The sequence below is a fragment of the Micropterus salmoides genome, unplaced genomic scaffold, assembly GCF_014851395.1.
Source record: "Micropterus salmoides isolate LMB-PRFRI ecotype aquatic unplaced genomic scaffold, ASM1485139v1 Ms_hic_scaffold_1, whole genome shotgun sequence".
Taxonomy (NCBI): domain Eukaryota; kingdom Metazoa; phylum Chordata; class Actinopteri; order Centrarchiformes; family Centrarchidae; genus Micropterus; species Micropterus salmoides.
The window spans coordinates 43,854,105-43,877,983 of NW_024040040.1; the positions used below are offsets into that span (position 1 = coordinate 43,854,105).

General features: G+C 38.5%; 1 protein-coding gene across 1 annotated transcript in view; it reads left to right on the plus strand.

The window, feature by feature from the left end:
• plxdc2 (plexin domain containing 2) overlaps nucleotides 1-23,879 on the plus strand; it is a 106,448-nt gene that overhangs the window by 59,747 nt on the left and 22,822 nt on the right. Inside the window, exons 5-9 of the mRNA XM_038729785.1 lie at nucleotides 3,606-3,728; nucleotides 9,336-9,454; nucleotides 10,659-10,758; nucleotides 18,015-18,110; nucleotides 18,264-18,345. Coding sequence (XP_038585713.1) covers nucleotides 3,606-3,728; nucleotides 9,336-9,454; nucleotides 10,659-10,758; nucleotides 18,015-18,110; nucleotides 18,264-18,345 — 520 coding nt within the window. The remainder of the gene's footprint in view (nucleotides 1-3,605; nucleotides 3,729-9,335; nucleotides 9,455-10,658; nucleotides 10,759-18,014; nucleotides 18,111-18,263; nucleotides 18,346-23,879) is intronic.

Sequence of the window (23,879 nt, forward strand, 5' to 3'; positions counted from 1 at the left end):
GTTGGGTAAATATGAGATGAGATGGAATTTATAGTGGCTGATTTGGAAGAGGCCATTTTCTGTCCCTCACAATCAGATAAAGATGTGAAAGTGCCGGTGCAGCAACATACAACCATGAAGTCACCAGCAGTGAATGAGCTTACAGCATATTTGGAGACAAAACAACCCAGAATCTTTTTTTTTTACAATGTCATATGCCGTGACATAACACAGGCTGGGGGCCCTTATCTACTGTGCTGTTATAATTTTCTATAATCAAAAATGAAAATACAACACAATACTGTATGTGGGGAATGCGTAGCAATACCTGCTATTGCTACTTGTGTAAAGATAGCAAGCCTACTTACATATTTAAAGCAACAGTTTAATATTTTACTTTCTTGCCAAGAGTTAAATGAGAAGATTGAAACCGCATCCATGTCAGTTCGAGCTTTCGCAAGCAGACAGTTAGCTTAGCATAGCATAAGACTGGACGGGGAAACAACTAGCCTGGCTCTGTCTAAAAGGTAACAAAATCTTTCTACCAGCACCTTTAAGGTCACCACTCTGCATCTTATTTATTTTATCCGTACAAAAAGTGTTAAAACAACAAGCTGGGGTTTCACAGTAGGTTATGTGCTGAACTATTATGAGAAGTAACTTTCTGAAAACTGAGTGTCAAGCGGCAGCAAAGAAATAGGGTACATGTAAAACAAGTGTTAATTAGTGACCTTTAGATGTGCTAGAGGGTGGATTTTGTTACATTTGAAGAGAGCCAAGCTAGATGTTTCCTGTTTCCAGCCTTTATGCTAAGCTAAGCAGAGCTAAGTTAATGGCCGCTGGCTGTAGCTTCATATTTAGCACACAGACATGAGCAGGAGTGGTAACACTTAGTCAATCAGTTCACAAGTCAATCGACCTTAAATTAATTAACGATAATTTTGAAATTTGATTAATCATTTTAGTCATTTATCAGGCAAGAAAAGCTAAAGATTTGTGTTTTGGGATTTTACAATGTGAGGATTTGTCTCTGTTTTACATCATTGTTAAAGGTTCAGTGTCTACGTTTTAGTGGCCTCTAGTGGTGATGGTTGCAAATTGCAACAAATGGCTCACTGTGCACAAGTGCTCCTTGGACATAATACGTACTTTATAATAAATGTCATTTTAATGGCAATTGTAAATTCAGCAGGAAAAAACCTAGCTTTTCTCCATGAGGTTGTACATTATACTTTCAAAATATGGTCCTCTTTTAATATCCTTATATAATATAGGTGGTCCTGGCAAAGTTTTTATTATTTGTGTTCTCTTATATATTTGTATATTGTTCTCTATACTTCTTTATGTCCTATGTACATTTTATTACTCTTTTTACCTTTTTTGAGGAAAGAATTTAGATTATTCCTGACACCACATGAATGCAGGTGCTCACCACTGCCTTTCCAAGCGACTCTTGTGCTAAACAATACGTGTGGACTTCTATTTGTCCAAATTTTACTTTCCTTCTTACTTCTAACAAACCAGAAGACTACTACTACTTCTTCTTCTACTTCCTCCTTCTTCGTTTGTATTCACCGTAGTGACGAAACATGCTCCGTTTGTCCGTTTGGGCTAGTGTAAAAACATGGTGGTGCAACAGGGCGACTTCCATGTTTAGAAGTGCATGTAACAAAACTTACTAGATATCATTTATCAGTTTTTTAGTTGCACTTTTTAATTATTGGAAAAGCTGGATCAACCTTAACTACACACATGTAAAATTAGCTCTGGAGAAGTTAGTGAGCGGCTCTTGACTTAACATTAGTTTGTCAAAAGCGTGTACATTTTTGATAGGAACAAAACTAACCATAACTATGGCAACTAATCATATTGAGCCGTAAAGGACTGAATCTTTTACCTCATTCACTCCTCCTCCTCCAGGTGGACTTCACACGACTAAATAAAGTTACATCTTCGCTCCCACACCTCCCCTGCTCTCCGCACTTTGTGTGCTGACAGTGCTCTATATAGAGGTAATTCGGAGCAGGGAGGTCTTTAGGGAAAGATTGATTCCCCCCATTATATGCTCCGCTCCTGCTTCCAAAGTGATAGATGTGTTTTTATAGCCAGCCTACTGTATGAGAAGACATATGGTGACATGAAATGGGGGGTTTATTGGCTTGGCCTCAATAAGACTTTTCCCAAAAATCCTCTTCTCTTTCCGAGCAGGGTTTTCCCCCCTATATGCCTCAGGCAGCTACTTTATAGACTGTATTTTTGTATTTCTGTTGAACTTCTGCAAAAGAGCAAAGAGATCCCTTCATAAGAGGGGGGTTTCTGACTTTGGTTGTGTGATGATTTTATTGTGTTATTCAGTATTTTTGAAAATGTAATGCTAATTCTTTAATAATACATACATGCTAATACTCAGAGTCTTTTCCTGTCCAGAAAAGGCCGTATTTTTAGTGGTTGGTGAATCATGTATCAACTACCAATCTTAAATGCTTGACTTGTCTGTCACCATAAAAATCCTGCACTTCTACAACTTTCAACAAGACAGAAATGGCACAATCAGGGAAAAAATAGATGCCCCCTTTCCTGTTGCAAAAATTATTTTGATTTATTCAAAGTCTGTAAGTGTCTTATTAATGCTTCAAACTGCTCTTCAAATGTAAATTATATTGGCTACATGTGATTGCCCACCAAAATGCCATGGTTTCCCTTTGTTCTGAGTAAAACATGATTTTAAAAGGTACAAAAAAGATATGTTTGGAGTATTTTTGCAGTTCAGGCAAAGCCAGACTGAGAATCAAAAGCCTTTTTCCTTGAATAAATCTTGAAATAGCAGCTTTGCTAAACTTTGTTGTCAGCAGGGAAATTAAGACGCTGTTTGATTCTGTTGTCATCAGTGCAAATTCTTTATGCAAAGACGGTTCCCTCGTGATGAATAGTGGGCGTTTTCCTCTTTTTCTGGAGTCCATTAATAACCGTGTTTACAGGCTGTTAAATGATGCTGCAGCTCTAGTTTGTGTTTACTGAGCACTTCCCTTTCTGTGGAGCAATCTATTTGTGCTTTGTTGAAGGGACGAATACATGGGAAAGTTAACATGATCCCTTTTTGTTGGCATGGTCTCTTTGTTAGTGTCTGTGATTGATGGTGTAAATTAAAAACGCACACAGGAGGACAAAAAAGCAAAACACCAGGAGAGTAAAAAGATGAATCAGTCAGGTTCATAACCCCTTGATGATATATAACTGCTCACTCGTCATATCTGCCTTTAAAGCTATTCAGATTTGCTCTTCTGTTTTTTGATAAAAGATAATAGCGCTAATTAATTGGTATTGCTGGCTGAAGCAGCCGGCATGAGGCCTGAGACAGAAAGAAGTGATGGTTGTGGGTTAACAAGGAGCTTTTAACTTTGGACTGGAGGGCATACATGCTGTCTCCCTGAAAGATACTGTATCCGAAAATATTTTTATAGAAGGAGGAAAGGTATAAGTGGAGGGAGAGAAGATTGATGTTTGTTTTTATTTGTTGCTAAAGGTTAAATCCACCCGCTTTATCAACACTATAAGTGATACAGTGTAAGTGTTTATGAGTGCATTTGTCATTTGAATTAAATGTCTTTTCTCTATTTCTTCCTCAGGGTTCATCTACACGGGGGACGTGGTGCACCGGATGCTAACAGCGACACAGTACATCGCTCCTCTAATGGCAAACTTTGACCCCAGTGTCTCCAGAAATTCAACTGTCATCTACTTTGACAACGGTAAGACCAGTTAATCCACTAATATCTTTTAATATCTGCTGCCTGAATGTGCAACAATGATAATGGCAAATATGTAAATTTGTCTCCCATCTGAGATTTTCCCACAACATTTATAGTGTGGTAGGTATCCTTCATTAATCTCTGGGTATGTTAGACCATTGAGGGCAGGACTGATTACTATCAATGTTGGATTGTTATCATTTTTGCAGCAGTGTACGTTCATTAGTCATGTATTAAATTAGCTGGAAATTAGCTGTAACCTTTAACAATTTCTCTTTGCAGAACATTTATTATAACATAGTATACACTATGTATTCCAGACCTAAAATTCGTGCAAAATGGTTATTATCTTGAAATTAAATCTCGTAATTTATTTCTAAACTATGCTACATGAGCCATCCTCAGACAAATATTCACAAAAGTATTTTTTAAACCAAGCAATATTTGATTGTTGCACTTATGTATTGAAGTACTTTGATTGGTCGGGTATTTAATTAATGATGAAAGTGTATTATATTTTTGTCCAAATCTTCATTCATTTGATTCATTCAAATCAATATGTTATTATCTAGAAAGTAAGGCACATACTTTTTTCTTACTAAAGCGTATGAGTCAATCTTCAGCATGTTAATTGCAAAATAGCAGTTCTTTATCACATTTTCTTTTAAATTCTCTATGACCTCAGTGATATCCCCTTACTATAAATTCAACTTTAATCTAAACTGATGCCTATCCTCACTCCTGTACTTTCCATTTGCCACCTGTTATGGTTGTTATCCATCATGTCATCGTTGCCATCTAACCCCTATGCAGCAGAGTGACTGACCAACTGCGTGACCTTCTGCAGTGGAGCTCAAAAGATTTTAACCAAACTGGCAGCCGATCGATTCGTAGCCCGCCTTCTCCTCAACACGCCGTCCATCAGTCAGTGTCCTGCCAATGCAGCAGAAGAACTGTATGGTCTGTTGCGTTGTGGGACAGTCAGTACGCAGCAGAGACGTATTGTTTGTCCTCCACACACAGATGGGATTGTGGGAGGTGTGTGAAACTTCAAAGACACAGTGTGAAGCTTCGTTGTTAGAGGTTCAGATTTACAAAAAAAAGTTTACTCCTTTTGTTAATTAATAAAGAATACATGTGATTGGCTAAGACGTAAGTGCTGTTAAACTATTCTGTTTGATAACGCACAATTATAGAGGTGAAGTGTTTCAGTATGGAAGATTTTATTGGACTTTAATATTTGTAAACCACAGAAAACAATCCACAAATGTGTACTATGATTCCACAAATGTGTAAAAAGGAAGTTACAAATGTAACGTGACCCACAAATTGACAGAAAGCAATCTGCAAATGTGCAAAAACTGTTTTGTTTGTAGAAGTCACTCTGTATTTTTGTGGATATGATTTTACACATCACAAATGTAAAAATACACATTTATAGATAGTGAAATATTTGTGCATCATAGTACACATTTGTGGATTGTTCTGTGGGTTACAAATATTAAAGTCCAATAAAATCTTCCATATTTCAGCACCCGACAGGCTCTGAATATGACTGTTGTTGACAGCGGGACCATGGTGACAGCATCACAGTGGTAAAAATACCTCTTACAGCCTCTATAACAAGTTTGGCACGTTAGAGATTTTAACTTTAGAACTCTTCATAGTACCAGACAAACATTTATTAATCTATTACTCATAGATTAAGTTCAAGTCTTCGATCTCCTAAAGGAGCAACAACACAGTCATTTGTTCATGTTAACATTTCTTCAGTCGTCTACTTTATCTACTTCATGTCACTTGGGGAATTCGGATAGTTATTTGATCTCAAAAGAGCTGTTAATGCTTCCAAGATGTTCAAGATGGATTGATGGATTGTCAAACTTTATAAGGAGGTTTGAGACCCATTATAGCCAGATTTTGAAAAGATCTGCATCTGTCACTACAGGATGGATGCGACATGTTTATGTATAACTACGTCATTATGTCTTGTAGCCACTCACAAGGTCTTTCCCATGAGGTGTTGACAGCTTAGGTTACACTAAAATTACACAGAAATCAGCAGTTGTTCTCCCGAGACAGAGAAAAAACTGGATACACATACAATAAAACAGAAGATGCTCCAAGCTGATCCCGGATCAGTTCAACCACTGAATTATCCCTGTGTGACAAGAGATTTTTATGTATGGGTGAGCAATGTGGATTAGATTAGATTAGATTAGAAAACTTTATTAATCCCCAATGGGGAAAATGGGATGAGAACCAATACGGGTATACACATTTGGTCTTGCTCATAGTTCATAAATAGTTGTTAGCCAGCAAGCTTATTACTGCTAATTCCTAATTGTTGTAACTAAATGGCTTAAGTGCAGAACTTCTCCTTCTTCTGGCATTTGTATCAGTTACCAAACTACTTCAGGTGCATTACCACAACCCTTTGTATGGGAGGAGGGCCGACCGCGATGTGCATATTTCCCGGGAAAACAAAGACGCAATTAGACTTGTGATCTGGACATTAATTTGGATTTTATCCGGATACAAGACACTTGAAATTACATCAGTATACATTGCTCTCGACAATGCCACTACACTCCCTTGACAAAAATAGTAATTTTACCTTTCTGGTCTAACGCTGCCTCGATTGGTTAGTTTGTGTATCTTTGGTGTTTTTAACCCTTTAAAACACCAAAGATACACAATAACAGAAACAGTGGTAGTGGTAGATCAGCAACCCCCATATTCTGCCAGGTAAAATAACTTTTTTTATCAATGGATGCATGTGGACGTTCTTTGATGGGGCGCAATTGCCCGCAAGGAATTGCGTCGCAGCCCTTTCTTGCTGCTACCAACTGCAGCACACTTGCAATACTGGACCAGCATCAAAACATCTTCTAGTCACATAGACACAAAAACATGGGATAAGTTTTCCATGTTGAAAAATTCCTAAGTTACCCTTTAACAGTAAAATATATTGCACAGAATAAAACAAATTCAGAAAACCGTTGTCTAAACCACACTAAAACCAAGGGTGGGCTTGCTTAATAGGGCTGGATTTGATTTGTTTGTTTTGACTTCATACAGCATGTTAAGCTTGTAAGTGGAATTAGAAACAAGGCCAGTGTGTACTCCCTCCACGCCTCCTCACCCACTCTGTATTTTTAGCCAGGAAGCCCCAGATAGCAAGGCATCTTCCCCTCCTGAACTCAATGCATTTTAAGCAGACTTATATTAGGCTTAACTTGTGCTGACTGAGTAAGCATGCTGGGCCATAAGGTAGAAGCAATTTAGTGCTCTGTTCCTCTCTCTGATATTCACCACCTTCTCCTAAACTCTGTCCTCTTTAATGCATCACTCTTCAGTAGTCCCTATTTTTCCTCATGCTATGCTCAAAATAGTGGCCCTGTATTTGCTGCCCTTACAGTTGCGATGATGTTAGCCACATGATATTAAATGTCAATAGAAGACCCAAACTTGTCTCTTGCCTCTTTTTTAACACATGCCACATCAATGTCTACTGCCACAGGCGAGTAGACCTCTTTGTCTCCAAACTGTCAGCAGAGAGGCTAAATTTAATTTTTACTAGTTTAGTTGTGTTAACAAACCTTTATTGCCCTGGCACACAGCCAAATGACTAGCTCGGAGTAGGGTAACAGCTTTCACATCAACAGGTTCTCTAAAGTATATGTTTAATCAAAATAGTGTTGCAAGTAATATGAAGCCTGCTGCCTGCTGGAGGGTAGAGCTGAAGGCCTACAGATGACTCTTTGGCTACGTTCAGACTGCAGGCCAAAGTGACCCAAATCCAATTTTTTGCCCATATGTGACTCAGATCTGACTGTGTGAACAGGCCAAGACACATGGAATCTGATCTTTTCCAGTTTGGAATTGGGTCACTTCCATATGTGGTCCAAATCCCATATAGATCGGATCTTTTTAAATGTGACCTCAGTCTGGACTATTTTTTATTTACATAATCATCTGTGGCTCCTTGTGAGGGGACCCCAGGGGTATATGTATGAATTTGTGTTTATTTGCATCAGGATGTGTTTTTTTATTTGTATATTATAAGGGTTGATTGTACAGTGTACCTTCAGTCATCCGTAGCTTGCCATGTTTCTCAGACTACAACGAGGACCACAAAGGAAATAAGTTTTTAACTTTCTTGTGTTATCTTCGATAGTTCTGTTGAAGGTATATTGTCACTTTTATGACATTTTTATTCATTTATTCATGTTACTGTCCAATAATAAAATCTAAATCAAAAGATTATTTGACTTTTAAAAATGGGAGGAAAACACAACTTTACTATCTACAGACCAGTGTCCTTGCGTTCTTACTGTTCCCAAATATTCTGATGCTTCTTTTGAAAATAATAATTTGACTGAGAGTCAAAGCCTTTCGGACGGATAGATCTACAGCTTTAGTGTTAATGAAATAACTGAAGTAACAACAGCAGAAGAAAGTAAGAAATACACAGTGGAGTGTAGGAAGATTGAATGTGGCTCTGTTGGCGAGCCAGAACCTTTTATTTTGTATGTCAAAGATACCGCAGATTTTTTTGTTTTTTTTAGTTCAGTTGAATTAAAAGCGTCAGCAGAAAACATTGTATGAAATGGTCAAACTCGTTTGATGTGGGGTGTTGTATAGCTCACCTGGTAAAGCATGCACACTGTAGATAGAGTCTTTACCACAGCCAGGTTTGAATCCAACTAGCTGCTCATTTGCTGCATGCCATCCCCTCCATCTTTCTCTCTCTCCCCCACATTTCCTGTTTCTCTTTGTCTGTACTATCAAAAATAAAGGCAAAACGTGCCCCCACAAAAAAATAGTTTGATGAAAATGATGAAAATTTTTTGCTAATCAAAATAAAATATGTTTTGTATATCTAAGCTATTAACATCAATAATGAAATTCCATTGATTAAAATTAAATTAATTAATAATAGCATTAAAATTTAAAGAGATTGCAGCAGCAATTGCAAAAAACTATATGCATGACTAGAGATAGAACTAGAGGTGAAAGAATAAGTCCTTTTGTAATTTGGGTGAACTCACTCTAAGTTGCCCTTCTGCTTTACTTTATTGCTGTAGGTGACTGCTCTCAGTTGGACATATTGTCCAAGTATTTTACAGCACTATCATTCCCTCTTTCAGAGTCTGAAAAAATTGGCAGAGCTACATAATCCATCACAGTAACGACCACGCCATGATTTGGTTTTGTCAAAAGTTTCCATTTTATTGTTTTTTCATCCTCCTCCAGTGGAGCTTTTTCATATCAGTGCTCACAATACTTCAGTGTCAATCACCTCACACCCACATGGGGAAATTAAGTCTCTGCCAGGAAATAAAATCCCTCAAAAACATATCGCCTTACAAACACAACTGTTACATTGACGTCTTCTTATTCACTGGCTTTTGCCCGGACAGCAGTTCATTTCACGCTGGATCTGAAACTGAAGAGACTGTATTAAAAAAAAAAGTGAAAAACAAGTTGGTGTTAAAAAATAAAAAATGTGAGCTTTCTTGCAGACGGTAGCTATCAGTGACGCCTGTCGTGTTCAGTTCAGTTTGTTTCCTGCATGTGGTAAGGAGGATCTTTCTCCTTTAGGCACTGCTCTGGTGGTGCAATGGGACCATGTGCACCTGCAGGACAACTACAACCTGGGAAGCTTCACCTTCCAGGCGACGCTACACAACACCGGCAGGATCGTTTTTGCATACAAAGAGGTCAGGACTCATGTTTGGTTATTTTATTACCTCATGCTTTAAATTTATGTCTTTGTTTCCTTTTCTCTGTCTAATTTTTACACTGACGCAATTTATCCATCTGAATACATAAATTATGTTTTTACTATCCAACTATGCCCAGCCTGCATGGGTAAACAAGACACCAGAAATGAATAGAAGCTAGATCAAGAGTGCTTTGTGCACAGTTTCAAACCACAAAAAAGTTACATAAAAGAAACTTATTGATTTGTTGTCTATAGCTAAATTTATAAATCTCTGACAACATTCATTATAATACTGAAAATATCAGTATGTCACAATAAATACTTAATAAATATTCCATATTTCTTTTCTTTTCTTTTGAGACAAACTTAAAACCACAAATAAAGCAACTATATTGTAATTACAAAATATTAACCACACTCAGAAGAGTGACACCAACATGACTGAAAGAATAATATGTTCAATGATGAAAATATCACTTAATGTCCTCATACTTTCCATGTTCTAGATTTGCTTGTAACATTATTTGTAATCATGTTACAGGCTCTGAATCAGATGTTTTGTATTAGATATCCCATTGGTGTCCATTACTTTCCAAATTTCAAAACATAAATAGATAAACAATTTAATTGAACAAAGAACTAGAGACAGTTATGAAAAATATTATCCAACAGAGACTGCTGGGTGTGGCTGTGTGAAATTGCAATAATTGCAGTGGTTATAACAGCAGGGCTGCTGCTTTAATGACTTTTTCACATATCAAAAAAGCTGATCTGAAAGCTGCTGGAGTTTTTTATAATAAGTGTTTCATTACGCTGCTATTATTTGTCTGAAAAGAGCGTTACATAAGTTTTTACGTCATCATTGATTACAAGGCTTGTTTAGTACCTTTGTCTAGTTTAACTACTTTCTTGATAGGATTTTAAATGTCAGGGACTCTGTTTTGGTCTATTTTCTCTGATATAAGTCAGTACTCACAAAGTTGTTGCTCTTGTTTGTGTCTGAATTTTTATTCTATGCACCAAAAATAAGTATATGCTTAGTGAAATCGCATATAATGCCTCAGCAGATTCCTATGGGAGATAGTAATCAATTGGTTGTATTGTCGGTGCTGTCAGACTGGTGTGGCCTGCTTCTATTTTCCAGCCTGTCCCAGACAGATCATCATGGTTCTGGTAATTGATTTTTCCCTCTATTTCAGATCCCCATTGAGGTGTCACAGATAAGCTCTGTCAATCACCCAGTGAAGGTGGGCCTGTCTGATGCCTTTGTGGTGGTCCACAAGATCCAGCAGATACCCAGTGAGTCTCAAACACACCTTTCCAGCTTATATTTGCTCACTTGTACACAGAAAGAAATGCTGAATTCATGTTAATGGCAACTTTTTTTTAGAAACCAGAAAACAATTTCATGATTCAACAAACCAACTGAACCCTTTCCCTTAACTGCAGTTGTCCAGCCATAGCAACTAGGCACAGCAAGCCTGTTAAACTTAGAAGTTCTCTACATGCCAATAAAGACAGGACTGTTGTAAGAATGATAGTTGTGTTTAAGAGTTTGGAGGGTGGTGTCTTTTTGTAGCCTTTCCAAAACCAAAAACACATTTCAACATAATCAGAAATGTATTAAACAGCGTATTTCTAAAATAAGTACCAACATTATTATTTTTTGTAGATGTTTACTCTAAAGGAACTGTAGCAAAACTCCAGTAGAAGTGAATATACAAACAATACTGCATAAATCTAACCACTGTGTAACTTAAATTATATAATTGTTTTACATCATGATGTAATGTTTATGTAAAGTTTGCTTGGGTGGACCCCAGCAATAGTAGTTAAGTGGCTAATAGGGATCCAAATAAATAAAATATCAACTGGTGAGGATGCTAATTGTTGCATGCAGCTTTAGCGTCAGTCTTGTAGCATGATATACTGTATGTAACCAGCAAGTGCATATTTACTGTAAGGCCCTGGTACTGGGTTTCCATTTTAAATCCCTCTGGAAACATCAAAACGGTAACTAAGGGTGCGGGACTTTTAACATTTAGCTGACTGAGTGCATTGTTTCATCAGCTTTTTATTTACCCTTCGAACTGTGTCTCATAGCTCTGAGTTAAGCCTCATCTGTTTTGCTTTAGCTCTGACTGTCGCCACCTCTTCTCCAACGCTGTTCCACCTCTCTCAGTGGGCAGCGGGCAGAGCTGTGGGCACAGATCCAGATCCAGCCTCTCCTATTTGCCTTTGAGCTACTGCAATTTAGGCCCATTAAATTTAAAGCAAATGCAAGCTAAGGGGAGTCACTTCAAACCTTTTCATCCACAGTCAGACTCTTTCTCTCTCTCATTATTCAAACTCTGCCATAATAATAAGATGTCAAATATGATTTATTCGGTAATTTCAACTCTGTTCTGATTGCGTGTTTGAAACTTTGACAGCATTTATTTCATTGTTAATAACTTATAACTTAAATCCCAATACATTAAGAATTTGTATGTTTTATCTTTATGTTATGTCATAAGTTTGATTTTTGTATGTTGAGAGTAAATCAACTCTCCGACACACCAAACCTATAACACTCCTTGGAGTGGTATAGGAATTTCTGACGTTGTCTTTGTTTTCTCTCATCTGAAGGCTTTTCTTACAAAATGTCTTTCTAGAAGGCTGTAGTTGGCACTGAGAGATTTCTATATTGAACCTGTTAGCACAGTTCTCCTAGACTTCATAAACCAAGCTGTCTTTGATGCCTCTGACACAACATGATGAAACCAGTGTGTGCAGCCGTTTTCTTATGTGGTGATGAAATCTTGAATGGAAGCAGATTGAGACCGAGGTGTCAAGCGTGCGCTCTCTTTTTTTATGTCAGATCTGTTTTTCTGTTCTGATAATCCATCTGAAATGATTGTTGTGCTTATTCTGCTTCAGAAGAAACCAGAATGTTTTAATACACAAAATGTTTGGGTAGAGATGAAACAGCCAAAACTAAATTCCCTCAGTTGCAAACAACTAAATGTCTTGCCCTCATTTACATCCCAGCATTTGAGACATTGGTAATTTACCATTCGCTAGGCCCCAACTTTCTTAGTTACCATTGCTATAAGCCCATAAAAGCTTTCTTTTCTATAATGCAGATAACCACTAGAAATTTTTCACAATTTTTTAAAATAATTTTTTTATTTCACACAGAAGTAAACAAGAACAGCTGCTTGTTTTTAGCTGTTCTAATCGTTGATTTTGTCGCCTAAAATGTAAAATGTGACTAGCATGTTTTATCAGCTAATGTTAGCTTGTTAACGCTAACTCAGAATTAATTTTTTAAACAATAAGATAACAAATGCAAACAAAAGCAGGCTTTACATTTTAGCCAGCGACCACTAATTATGCTGGCTCAAAGGATAACTTATTAGCTATAGCTAGCTAATGAATTAAGCTAATGTAAGCTCCGAGAGCTGTTTGAAAAGTGAGAATCCTATGAATGGGGCATAAATATGCAGTATATATAGCAGTACTAAAAGACTGATGCCAAAGCTAACATGTCCCAGGCAAAAAGTCAACATGCTCACCAGTTGATGACCCATGTAGAAGACAGTGAAATAAAAAAATAACATGCACAGGAAAAGTAAGAGCAGGTATCTTATTCTAACATAACCTTGTTAGCATACATTTTCAAACGCTATAGTTTCATTTTTAACGTTACAAGACAAAAGGCCCTTTGTACGAAGACTAGCCGGTTTCAGAAATGTAGCGCTATAATGGGTTACGTTGGCTGTGGTTGCTGTTAAGTTCCTAGCTAATGTTAGAGCAGACAAACACAGTTTAATTCATCCCTTACTTCCTTATTTCTGCTATTGGGTTTTTGGTTTTGGGAAGGCTAAATGAAACAGACCACCCTCCAAACTCTTAAAATGCAGAGTCTCTGTCCTCCTACAGTCCCATGCACACGGCTTCAACATATGGAGAAAATCCATATTTTGACAGGCCTGCTTTGCCTTTTGATGTTATGATTGGACAGTCGCTGTTTGGGGTTTTTGTTTTAGTGATAGTCAATTGTTGGGACTGCCTTCAGTCACTGCAAACAAGATCAAACTCTTGCAACAGCTGAAACAAACAAGGCTTTGTTTTCTTGCTGTGCAACGCGCAGATGATATTTGCAAAGAGCACAGGTTCACGTCCTTGTCTGAAGGAAAATGTCAGAATTTGCATCCTGCACCTGTCAGTCCAAAAGGCTTGGTGCGCCCCATGAGCTGTGTGGCAAGAGTTTGTGGAGACAGCAAAGGATTCAACACCTACATGACAGGTTCTTATAGTCATAGTCCTTATATTAGTGCAAATAATAGAGAATGGTGCTTTAATAGGATTCATGATGGATAGGGACTAACCTTTAGAAAACGCAAGAATCAGCAGTTTTCATGGAGATGTAGGACGGTGGTAGTAGCTCATTCCTCCATTCAGTACCTCTCTATCTCTGTAGGATGGTTACATATAATTTATTATATGTTCTTGCACTCTGCATATACTTACTGGCCACTTTACTAGGTACACCTTGCCAGTATCTGGTTGGACCCCCTTTTGCCTTCAAAACTGCCTTAATTCTTCATGGCATACTTTGAACAAGGTGTTGGAAACATTCCTCAGAGACTTTGGTCCATGTTGACATGATAGCATCACGCAGTTGCTGCAGATTTGTCAGCTGCACATCCATGATGTGAATCTCCGGTTCCACCACATCCCAAAGGTGCTCTATTGGATTGAGATCTGGTGACTGTGAAGGCCATTGGAGTCGTTGAACTCACTTTCATGTTCATGAAACCAGTTTTTGACATGGTGCACTATCCTGCTGGAAGCAGCCATCAGAAGATGGGTACACTGTGGTCATAAAGGGATGGACATGGTCAGCAACAATACTCAGGCAGGCTGTCACGTTTAAACGATGCTCAGTTGGTACTAAGTGGCTCAAAGTGTACCAAGAAAATATCCCCCACACCGTTACACCACCACCAGCAGCCTGTAACCGTTGATACAAGGCAGGATGGATCCATGCTTTCATGTTGTTTCAAATTCTGACCCTACAATCTGAATGTCACAGCTGAAGTCGAGACACATCAGACCAGGCAACGTTTTTTCCAAACTTCTAATGTCCAATTTTTGTGAGCCTGTGTGAATTTTAGCCTCAGTTTCCTGTTCTTAGCTGACAGGAGTGGTACCCGGTGTGGTCTTCTGCTGCTGTAGCCCATCTGCTTCAAGGTTTGACGTGTTGTGCGTTCAGAGATGGTATTCTGCATACCTTGGCTGTAACGAGTGGTTATTTGAGTTACTGTTGCCTTTCTATCATCTCGAATCAGTCTGCCCATTGTCCTCTGACCTCCGAAATCAACAAGGCACTTTCGTCCAACTGCCGCTCACTGGATATTTCCTCTTTTTCGGACCTTTCTGTGTAAACCCTAGAGATGGTTGTTCATGACAATCCCAGTAGATTGGCAGTTTCTGAAATACACAAATCAGCCCGTCTAGCACCAACAACATGCCTCGTTCAAAGTCACTTAAATCCCCTTTGTTCCCCATTCTGATGCTCGGTTTGAACTTCAGCAAGTTGTCTACATGCCTAACGGCATTCAGTTGCTGCCATGTGATTAGCTGATTAGCTATTTGTGTTAACAAGCAATTGAACAGGTGTACCTAATAAAGTGTTTGTAGTAGTAGAAATGTAGGTTGGAAAACATGCTGCTTAGAAGAGAAATGTTAATATCTATCAGGAAAAATTAAAGGTAGTGCTTTGGATCTGTCTTGATCTGCTTCAGATCTCATTTAAGGGCGATCATCTTGGTGAAAGAAAAATATTTTGACATGTTTTTCATCAGGGATCAAGGCGGTCAATCCAGATTAATACATGGCTTCTGATAGTTTGTATGTTAAACTGTCCTGGGAACATTAAGCCTTAATCTTACCAGAGAAAAAAAACAGGGAGGACAGCTACTGGCTGTGCCGTGAAGAAGTGGTTCAACTCAGTTAATTGTCTCTGTAGCCAATTACTGCACAGCAACCATGGCAACTAGGGGGACATTTTTTAAACCACTGTAGCTTCGCCCCGGATTAAAAGCTCAAATTAAACATTTTACTCTGCCTCCAGACAAATCAGGCCAACAGTCCATCCAGTAAAAGAGAGAAATGAGAGAGAAGTTGTGTGGGTGTCCTGTTGCAAGGGTATGTAATTAACAGGTCAGGTACATTATCAGTGCTAGAGTAAGCATTATCAGTCACAGTGAGTTATCATTTTCTTGCCTCTACCTGGATTAATAGTCTTGATTCCCAGCAGGAAGATGTACAAAGACTGGAGCTTTTAATTATATACAGTCTGTAATCGTCATTATGTTTTTATGTTCAGGTATTTCACCACTGATCTCTGCTTAACAAGAAACATTGTGGTTTCACATATTTAATATGACTGAACACACTGTAATATTTTCTGTAACAGTACAAACAGCCAGAATGCTGTCTGATGAGCGGACAGTGCGAGCCTGCCATTTCACCATTGGTATTTAACTCAATGTCTTGACATCACATTTGTATTGATTTCCATGCAGTTCTTCCATATGGATGAATAAGCAATAAGAAGCAGCCTGATATTGTGATTTTATCAAATCCAGTATGTACACACAGCCATTTTCCATTATATTTTATAGCTTATGGAGAGTGATACTATGTGTAATTGTATTATCTTTTATGGATGTGATTTTAATTTGAATATGGGTTAACTGACTGTCTTGGGCGTAATTGATTAGACACTTTTGCAAAGTTGCCTTTGTTTGATAGTATCAGTGGAAGGTAGCTAAATCCTCATTAGATGTTTTTCATGTTGTGACTAAGACCGGGCTATAATTGATCTCATTTGGGGCTTCCTTCCACCTACAAACCAGAGGCCAGTGAGGGTGCACAGCCTGCCCACACATCAGCAGCCTCAGGCTGGGGAACTGACCTTCCTCTGGCCCCCACCGTGTCATTAGGCACCTGATAATCCCTTAGCAAGAGGCAAGAGGAAGTCAGGCACCAGGGGAGGAGAGCAGGGGAAAGGAAGGCCGGTCTTATTCTCAGGTCAGACTGAGCTGTCTCACATTTGCTGCTTTGATCAGTTGTCTTGTGTGTAATTAAACCAAACAGGTCTGCAGGGAAACGGCATCCTATCACATGAGAAGAACAACACTGTAGCCAGTGCAGCCAACAACCCCCAGACCAAAAACCAATCAACCAAGCAAAAAAAGTAACCTTGAATAGTGTTAAAGGAGTAGTTTAACATGGGAAGTACTCTTATTTGATTTCTTGTCCTTTAACCTGAATTAACTGATTTTTATCACAGCACAGACGATATTATATTATCAATATTATATTATCAAATGGCAAACTTGTAAACAGTTTCCTGTTTACATGATGATTGTAAGTCCAATATTAACTCTCTTTAACTCTGTTTTTGGTCTATTAAATATCAAGCTACAGCCGGGAGACATTTATATATAAGAGCTATAACAGCTTTTGATTTTGTTTTATTTGGATTACAAAAACGAGATGTAACGTTAATCAGTGAGCTTTACTTTTGGAGAGAGCCGGGCAAGCTTTTCCCCCTGTTTTCAGTCTTTATGCTAAGCTAACGTCTCCTGGCTGTAGCTACGTATTTAACGGACACAAGAGAGTGAAATTGATCTTCTCGTCTTACAAAAGGAATAAGCTTATTTATCAAAATATCAAACTATTCCTTTAACTTTGAAACTGTTTCAGCATATTGCAATTCTACATGATGAATGAGACTTGGAAGTAGCTGCTTGCTGTATGTGTTACACAGCCATGTACTGAAGTTCAATTTTGTAGCTCATTGGTCAAGCAAATACTAGTGCTATAGGAAATGTCATGTGCTGAGTAATGTCTCGATGCATGTTGCAGTGCATCTCAGTGATTTATTCTGCAGATTTACTGTTTCATTCCTGTAACGCCTGTATAGAAAGTCTCATAACAATCTACTTTGGGTTTAGATTAACCAATAAATTAACAGCCCCAAGAAGTTATTATCAGATCTGTTAAGATACTACACACAAAAAGAGCTTTTTTGACTTCAACAAAAGATGTAATTTATCCACCTCTTTCCCTTTTCACTGACTAGTGAAGATGCATGGCCAGCAAAAGCAAGCAGCCCATTTTACACTGACCCACATGAGTTATAAGGGCAAAAATGCAATGAGAGTCAATGATGTATCTTATCAATCGCTCGATCTTACCCTGGCTGATGACTTGCTTTTACAGATGACTGGGAGGGCAGCCTTTCACCAGGGTCTGATTGATATCAGCTGCCAGGGGAAATTGCTCCTGTCCGTTGCCAAGTCATGGGCTGACACTTGAGCACAAAGCGAGGGGAGAAACAAAGTGCTGTGGTAGCATCCCATACGACTTGATTCTGCCTCCCGCTCTCTTCCCTCTTTCTTCAGGGACCACTTGTCCCAGTTTTTATCTCTGGGTGGAAGATTTGTGATGGTTTTGGTTCGCTCTCTCACTCCATCTTCTCCTCCTCCAAAATATAGATGTGAGGCGGAGGACAATCTACGAGTACCACCGCGTGGAGCTGACGAAGACGAGGATCACCAATTCTACAGCCGTGGAAATGATGCCTTTACCCAGTAAGAAGAAGTTATTGTGACAGCTTTTGGTTCAGTCCGTGTTGCTTATCATTAAAGGGGTTGTAGACCTTCTTATTGGCTGTATGTCCATTTGGCTATTGATTGTATAAAGAGTTTTGAAGTTTGACCTGTTTTGACCTTTCTCCTCTTCAGCCTGTCTCCAGTTCACCAGCTGTAGCGCGTGCATCTCCTCACAGATCAACTTCAACTGTAGCTGGTGCCATCGGCTCAACAGGTTAGACTTTTGAACGCTTTCACTCACAGAAGAATCACCTTTAACTCCTTTCACTCCTCCCAGCACATTCTCACTAGGGCTGCAACTTAAGGTTATTGTCAGTTTCATATTATTTTTTTGTCATATGAAATTTCAAATAGTGAAAAAATGTAACAATGTGACGTCTTCAAAGGACTTCTTTCATCTGACAAAGACCAAAAACTAAAGATATTCAGTCTACAAATATACAAAAACTGAGAGAAGTAACAAAGCAGATGGAATCAGAGAATGTTTCACATTTTGCTTGAAAAATTACTGAAACAACAAGTGATTAAACTAATTGTTTCAGCTCGAATTACTATTATCACACCCATTAACTGTGGTTTTTACATAATCTACGCACATTTGCATGTTAACACACCAATTTTTCTTACAAATCTTACTAGTTGGATGTTTTTATTTAGCTGCATGTTTTTGTAAACACCAAATACCTCTTTGCTCCAATTTGGAAAATAACTTTGCTTTGCTTTTATTGATAATATGCAGGTTTTTTTGGTGAATCTAGCAGTTCACATTTGTTTTGTTAAAAGTTTTACATTTAGATGATTTAGATGTTCCCAAAAACATGACAGCTGCTCAAGCTGGTGTCGGGCCGTCTGTTGTGAGATCACATTTTAAAAACACACTTAATGCGCCAACCAATCACCAGGATGTGCACCAAAACCGAAATGTTCAGGATTAATACTAATAATATTAGAATAATTCAATTTGGTCAAGGTTACATGTATTTTCTGATCATGGTTTTGCATATTTTAATGGAAAAGGAGTACACATAGCTCACAAATTTGTTTTTGTTATATTTAAATTTTTTTGGAGAAGTATAACTTTCCAATGAAAGCTGTCTACAGTATCTCTGTTACTGATCCTAGTAAGCGAATGGGAATGTAGTTCTACCATTTAGACGAGACAGCAGCTCATTTTAACATTCATTCAACTCACACCTGTTCTGTCAACCTCTTCTCCGCGTTTTATCTTATCCTTCCTGTCTCCCCTGCACTTCAAACAAAAGTAAATATTTGAGCTGCTAAAAGAAGTGCTGGTGTTCCTCCCCAGAATTTCCTGACAGCTGAAATGTGAGCTGAGGTTTTGTTTTGCTGGATGGAAAAGTTTGAGTTAAAAAGACAGCAAGGAGAAATAAATTATGGAGGGCTAGTAGAGTTGTGTTATCATCCAAAGACTGAGAGTTGGGAAAGTTTACTGTCCTGATAAATGTGGTACGTGAATTTGGTGAAAATGGTTTTTTGGAGGTTGTCATTGGGGTGTATTGAGTTTGACTCGGGGCAGCCTTTTGTATGCCGCTGCACTTTGCATCAAATATTAATCTACCACTCTTTTATTTTGGACTCACTGTTTATTCTCTATATAGTATTGTGGTTGACTGGAGAAATGTGCAGTACTTCTGCTCCATCCGTTGAGATTTGTTATTTAAGACTTACATGGGGGGTTTTATATTTGACTTTCCCTCCGTTCTACATGTTAAATTCTTCCGCCTTTGACATAGAAAAACTAATTTACAGTGCAGCAACATGAAAAAGTGTTTTTCCTCTTCTCAATTTATGGATGCTGTGGAGAGATACTGTATGCCTGCAGCAGTGATCTCATTAAGCTACATTTTAATTAGCTTTCTAACTGTGTTAATATCTGACTGTTCAGCCTTACTCTGCCCTTTGTATCCTTCAGCCTCTTCTTTTGAAAGAGACAAACATGCTTTAAACGTGCACCAATTAAAAAAACGTGGTGGCCTCTTTGGCTCCAGGGTTAATGAAAGGCGCTGACATTTTAAGAGAACAACTCTAATGAGCCTCTCTCAAAGTGAAGTGCTGGGAAGGTGAGAGCGCAGGGCCTCTCTCATGCTAAGTTTTGAACCAGTTTGCTGTGGCTGATGTTTGCAGCCAGTGCTGGAGCAGGTTAATAAAACATGACAGAAGTCTCAGTGGACCCAGAGTGGGCCATAAGTGCCTGCGTAGCCGAAAATTCATGTGTTTAGAACAATTGAAGGGATTTATTTACCTGAAAAACAAAGCTGGTGAGCACCACAAAGGCAGCTCGCTGAAAAGTAATGGCTGTATGGAGACAAATATGTCTTTAATATGTCTTAGTCTCCCACAAAATTATTATTGCATACTTGTATGTTGAGAAATGGCGTAATCACAGGTCGTTGTCGTTGCACTGCTAAACAATCAGGGATGGAAGACGTTTTAAGTCCCTTTTTAAGTAAATCTAATCTTCCAATAATGTAAAATACTTGTGAAATTCCTGCATTTACAGTTTTAATATAGTATTATGTACTTCAGTAATAAAAATGAGAATAACTAAGAGTATTATTGCTGATGCATTAATGTGTGAGCTGCATATATAGTAATTACATATTAGTACATATGTACTAAAGTGTTGGACAGTTGATTATTCTGCAAAACCTTAACAATCTTATAAAGACATTTCTATTTATAATTAGTTCCTAAAACCATATTTTGCGGTGCAGTAAGAAAATTTCAAACTGATTTAAATCAAGGGTGTTTAAGAAATGTTTCAAAAACATTTCTAGAAATAAGTCTATATCTTGAAAGAAAAAGGAATAAAAGGTTGCAACATTAGAATTATGAAAACGTTTTTACAAAAGTCTTGAGTTTGCCTTGAAACAGGTTGAAATATTCCCACTGGCAGGTTTGTTTCACTTTTTAAATTCTCAATGCCATGCTAAAATAATCAGTTGATTTGGTGACACCTGTGGTGCCTTGGTAACAGCATGTGAGGTTTAATACAACAGCAAACACTGGTTGAACAGCTACTTTATTGGAAATACAACATAAGAGTAGTTGGTGCGTTTGTTTGCTGTGCAGCCAAACAAACCCACGTTGTTTTATTAAAGAAGTCAGTCAATAATAATTACAACTGAGATCTGATTTCAGCACACAGTGCGAGTATGTTTCTACACAACAGCAGGACACAGTAAAAGGAGCTGATTGGCTTGCTGAGGAGTTGGTGGTGAGCAGCCTGTTGACTGCAACTCTTCATCTAACAGCTCCCTGCTGTTGGATGTTTGCATCAGCAGTAACTTAATACAGCTGTAGGAGAGTGAACAATAAACAGTTGGGCTGATGTCAATGTGATAAAATTGCTCTGGATTACACACATGCATCATTTTCTTGTGAATGTGATGATGGACCCCGCCACTAACAATGAAAACCACTGTACAGAGAATAATTAAATAATTACAGAATGTAAATGATTCAATAGCCTTTGATGAAAAAATAGTATCAATTTCCTTAAATTTGTAGGGCTAGCTTTAAGTACAATACTTGAATAAATGTACTAGTTTACTTTCTGCTGCTGCAGATGCTAAGAAGGAACTGGATCTTCTGTGAATTTGAGATGAATTGAAGAAGTGGTTATGAAACCTGATAATGAAATCTATCCATCCTGCTGTGAATGTGTGAAACCTGAAGAGAAATTTTCTCTTTTGTGGCTTCATTTATATTCAGATGAAGCACCTCAGCCCGTTTCTAATTAAAAGCACTGCGCCGCAAGCTGAGATGGATGCCATTGAGAAGAAACAAAACCCAAGCTCCCCATAGGGACAGGTTAGACCAGACCTGTGCGGTAATATTGTGTCTCCTTCTGCTTCCATCTCCTCTCTCTCCGGGGGGAAGTAGTCTGGGAAAAGTGGGGGATTAAGCGGAGGAATCTGTCTCGCTTGATTGAACAGATGAGGCAGAATTTTTTGGTGAGGGGAAATAAAAGGAATGGGATGATTAGAGAGGTGGAAGATGAAAATGGACTCCTTTACATAAAGCTATTACCATAACAATATATTCACTAGAGAAATGGGGCCTGTTGGGGATATCTAAGACTCTACTGGACTCATATTGTCCCTGCTGCACGAAGCACTGATACCACTGCTTCCTTTAAACCACTGTGTTTCTGCATTGTGGAGTGGTCATAGGTTGTTTTCAGTTGCGTGCATTTTTCTATACATCTCCCACCTGCAGTGACAACTAATTTGAAACTAACAAAGCTTTTCAACTTTACTTTACTTTGATAGTTCCCATTGTGAGTGGGCTTTCTGCTTTGCATACTAACTTCTCCTTACAGACACGACATACCATTTTGGGGCCAAGGGCCTAGACAGAATGATGGCGAATTATAATTTGATCAGTTTACAGCATGAAGGATTAGTAGCTGCCGCCTCGATTACTGGCTGCCTTCTGAGGTTATTAGAAGTCTTGGACTGTGATTCACAGTCTACTCATCCCAAGGCCCCATGACCCATTGAAGTTCCCCCTCACAGATCCTACATCTTCATACTGTACAAAGCCAGGGAGTTGGAGGTGCAGGTATTTACCTCTCAGCTTGATTCAGAGTCAAATCATAAGTATTATTACATAAAATGATAAATCATGTCTTTGACTCCTGTGATTGTGGTTAAAATTACACTACAAATTTAATAAAAGGGCCACTCCACCAATTTATACACATCCGCATCAGTTCACTTGTCATGAAGAGTACTACTCAGGCTCTCAACTCGGGCTTGAAACTTCAACAGAAAGCCTACATTAGGGGAGTCCTGGTGGTCAGGGGGTTTAGACGCATACCATATACTGTGATATGTCCTAAATTTGATTACAGCTGATTGATTTGTTTCTTGTCACATCTCAACTGTTGATTAAAAGGTGAAAATGGCAAAAACATAAAAAGAAAATGTGGCGTATTTCTGAGTGAAGTGGGATATGTGGGTGGTGTTTAAATACGAGAAGGATTTTAATCAAATGTGTCTCCACTCACACCTGCTTTGTAATAGCGCACACCTAGCTGCTACGACTCACAAGCTAACGGTCAAGTATGGTTTTATGGGATGAGTGGGGTTAACTAGTCGCCCCAAGTCACATTTGATTGGATAAATGTATGTATCGGCCCCCACGTTCAGGATGAGTCTTCAAAATAAGAGAAAAGAGAGACATTATTATTGTAATTTTTTATATTGTTAGCTCAGTCTGGACTCAGTTGCGATTTGGAGGGACAAGGTTTATTTTACTGATTACAGGAAGGTACTAGGCAGGCTCAAGGGGTGTTCGGAGAATCCAGTACGCTGCGGGGGTCGGGATGAAGTCCTGGGGAATCCAGAGTCCAGAGGGAGGTCCAAGGAAACAGAGCCAGTTGGGAGCTGGAGTGGAGCTGGGGCGGGAGTCGGTGCCTAATATATTAATATATTATTATGTTATATACAGTATTTGGCATAAAGTTTCTATCACTGTGTCATAAAAAACAAAAGAAACAAACCTGCATTTATAAACTGGTTGTGAGGAGTTCTGGGTTTTTACCAGGCAAATATATGAGTAATGGCTCATATTAGGGACTAAAAGTCAGGTCTCCGTTGCTTTTTTAATAACCGTTTCTTTAATCTGTCTCTCGCAAATCCTCCAACCACATATCATACAACTATCTTTATAAAATATACTGAAGATTCACCTTTTTACTGGTATTCATCCCCTCTGCCT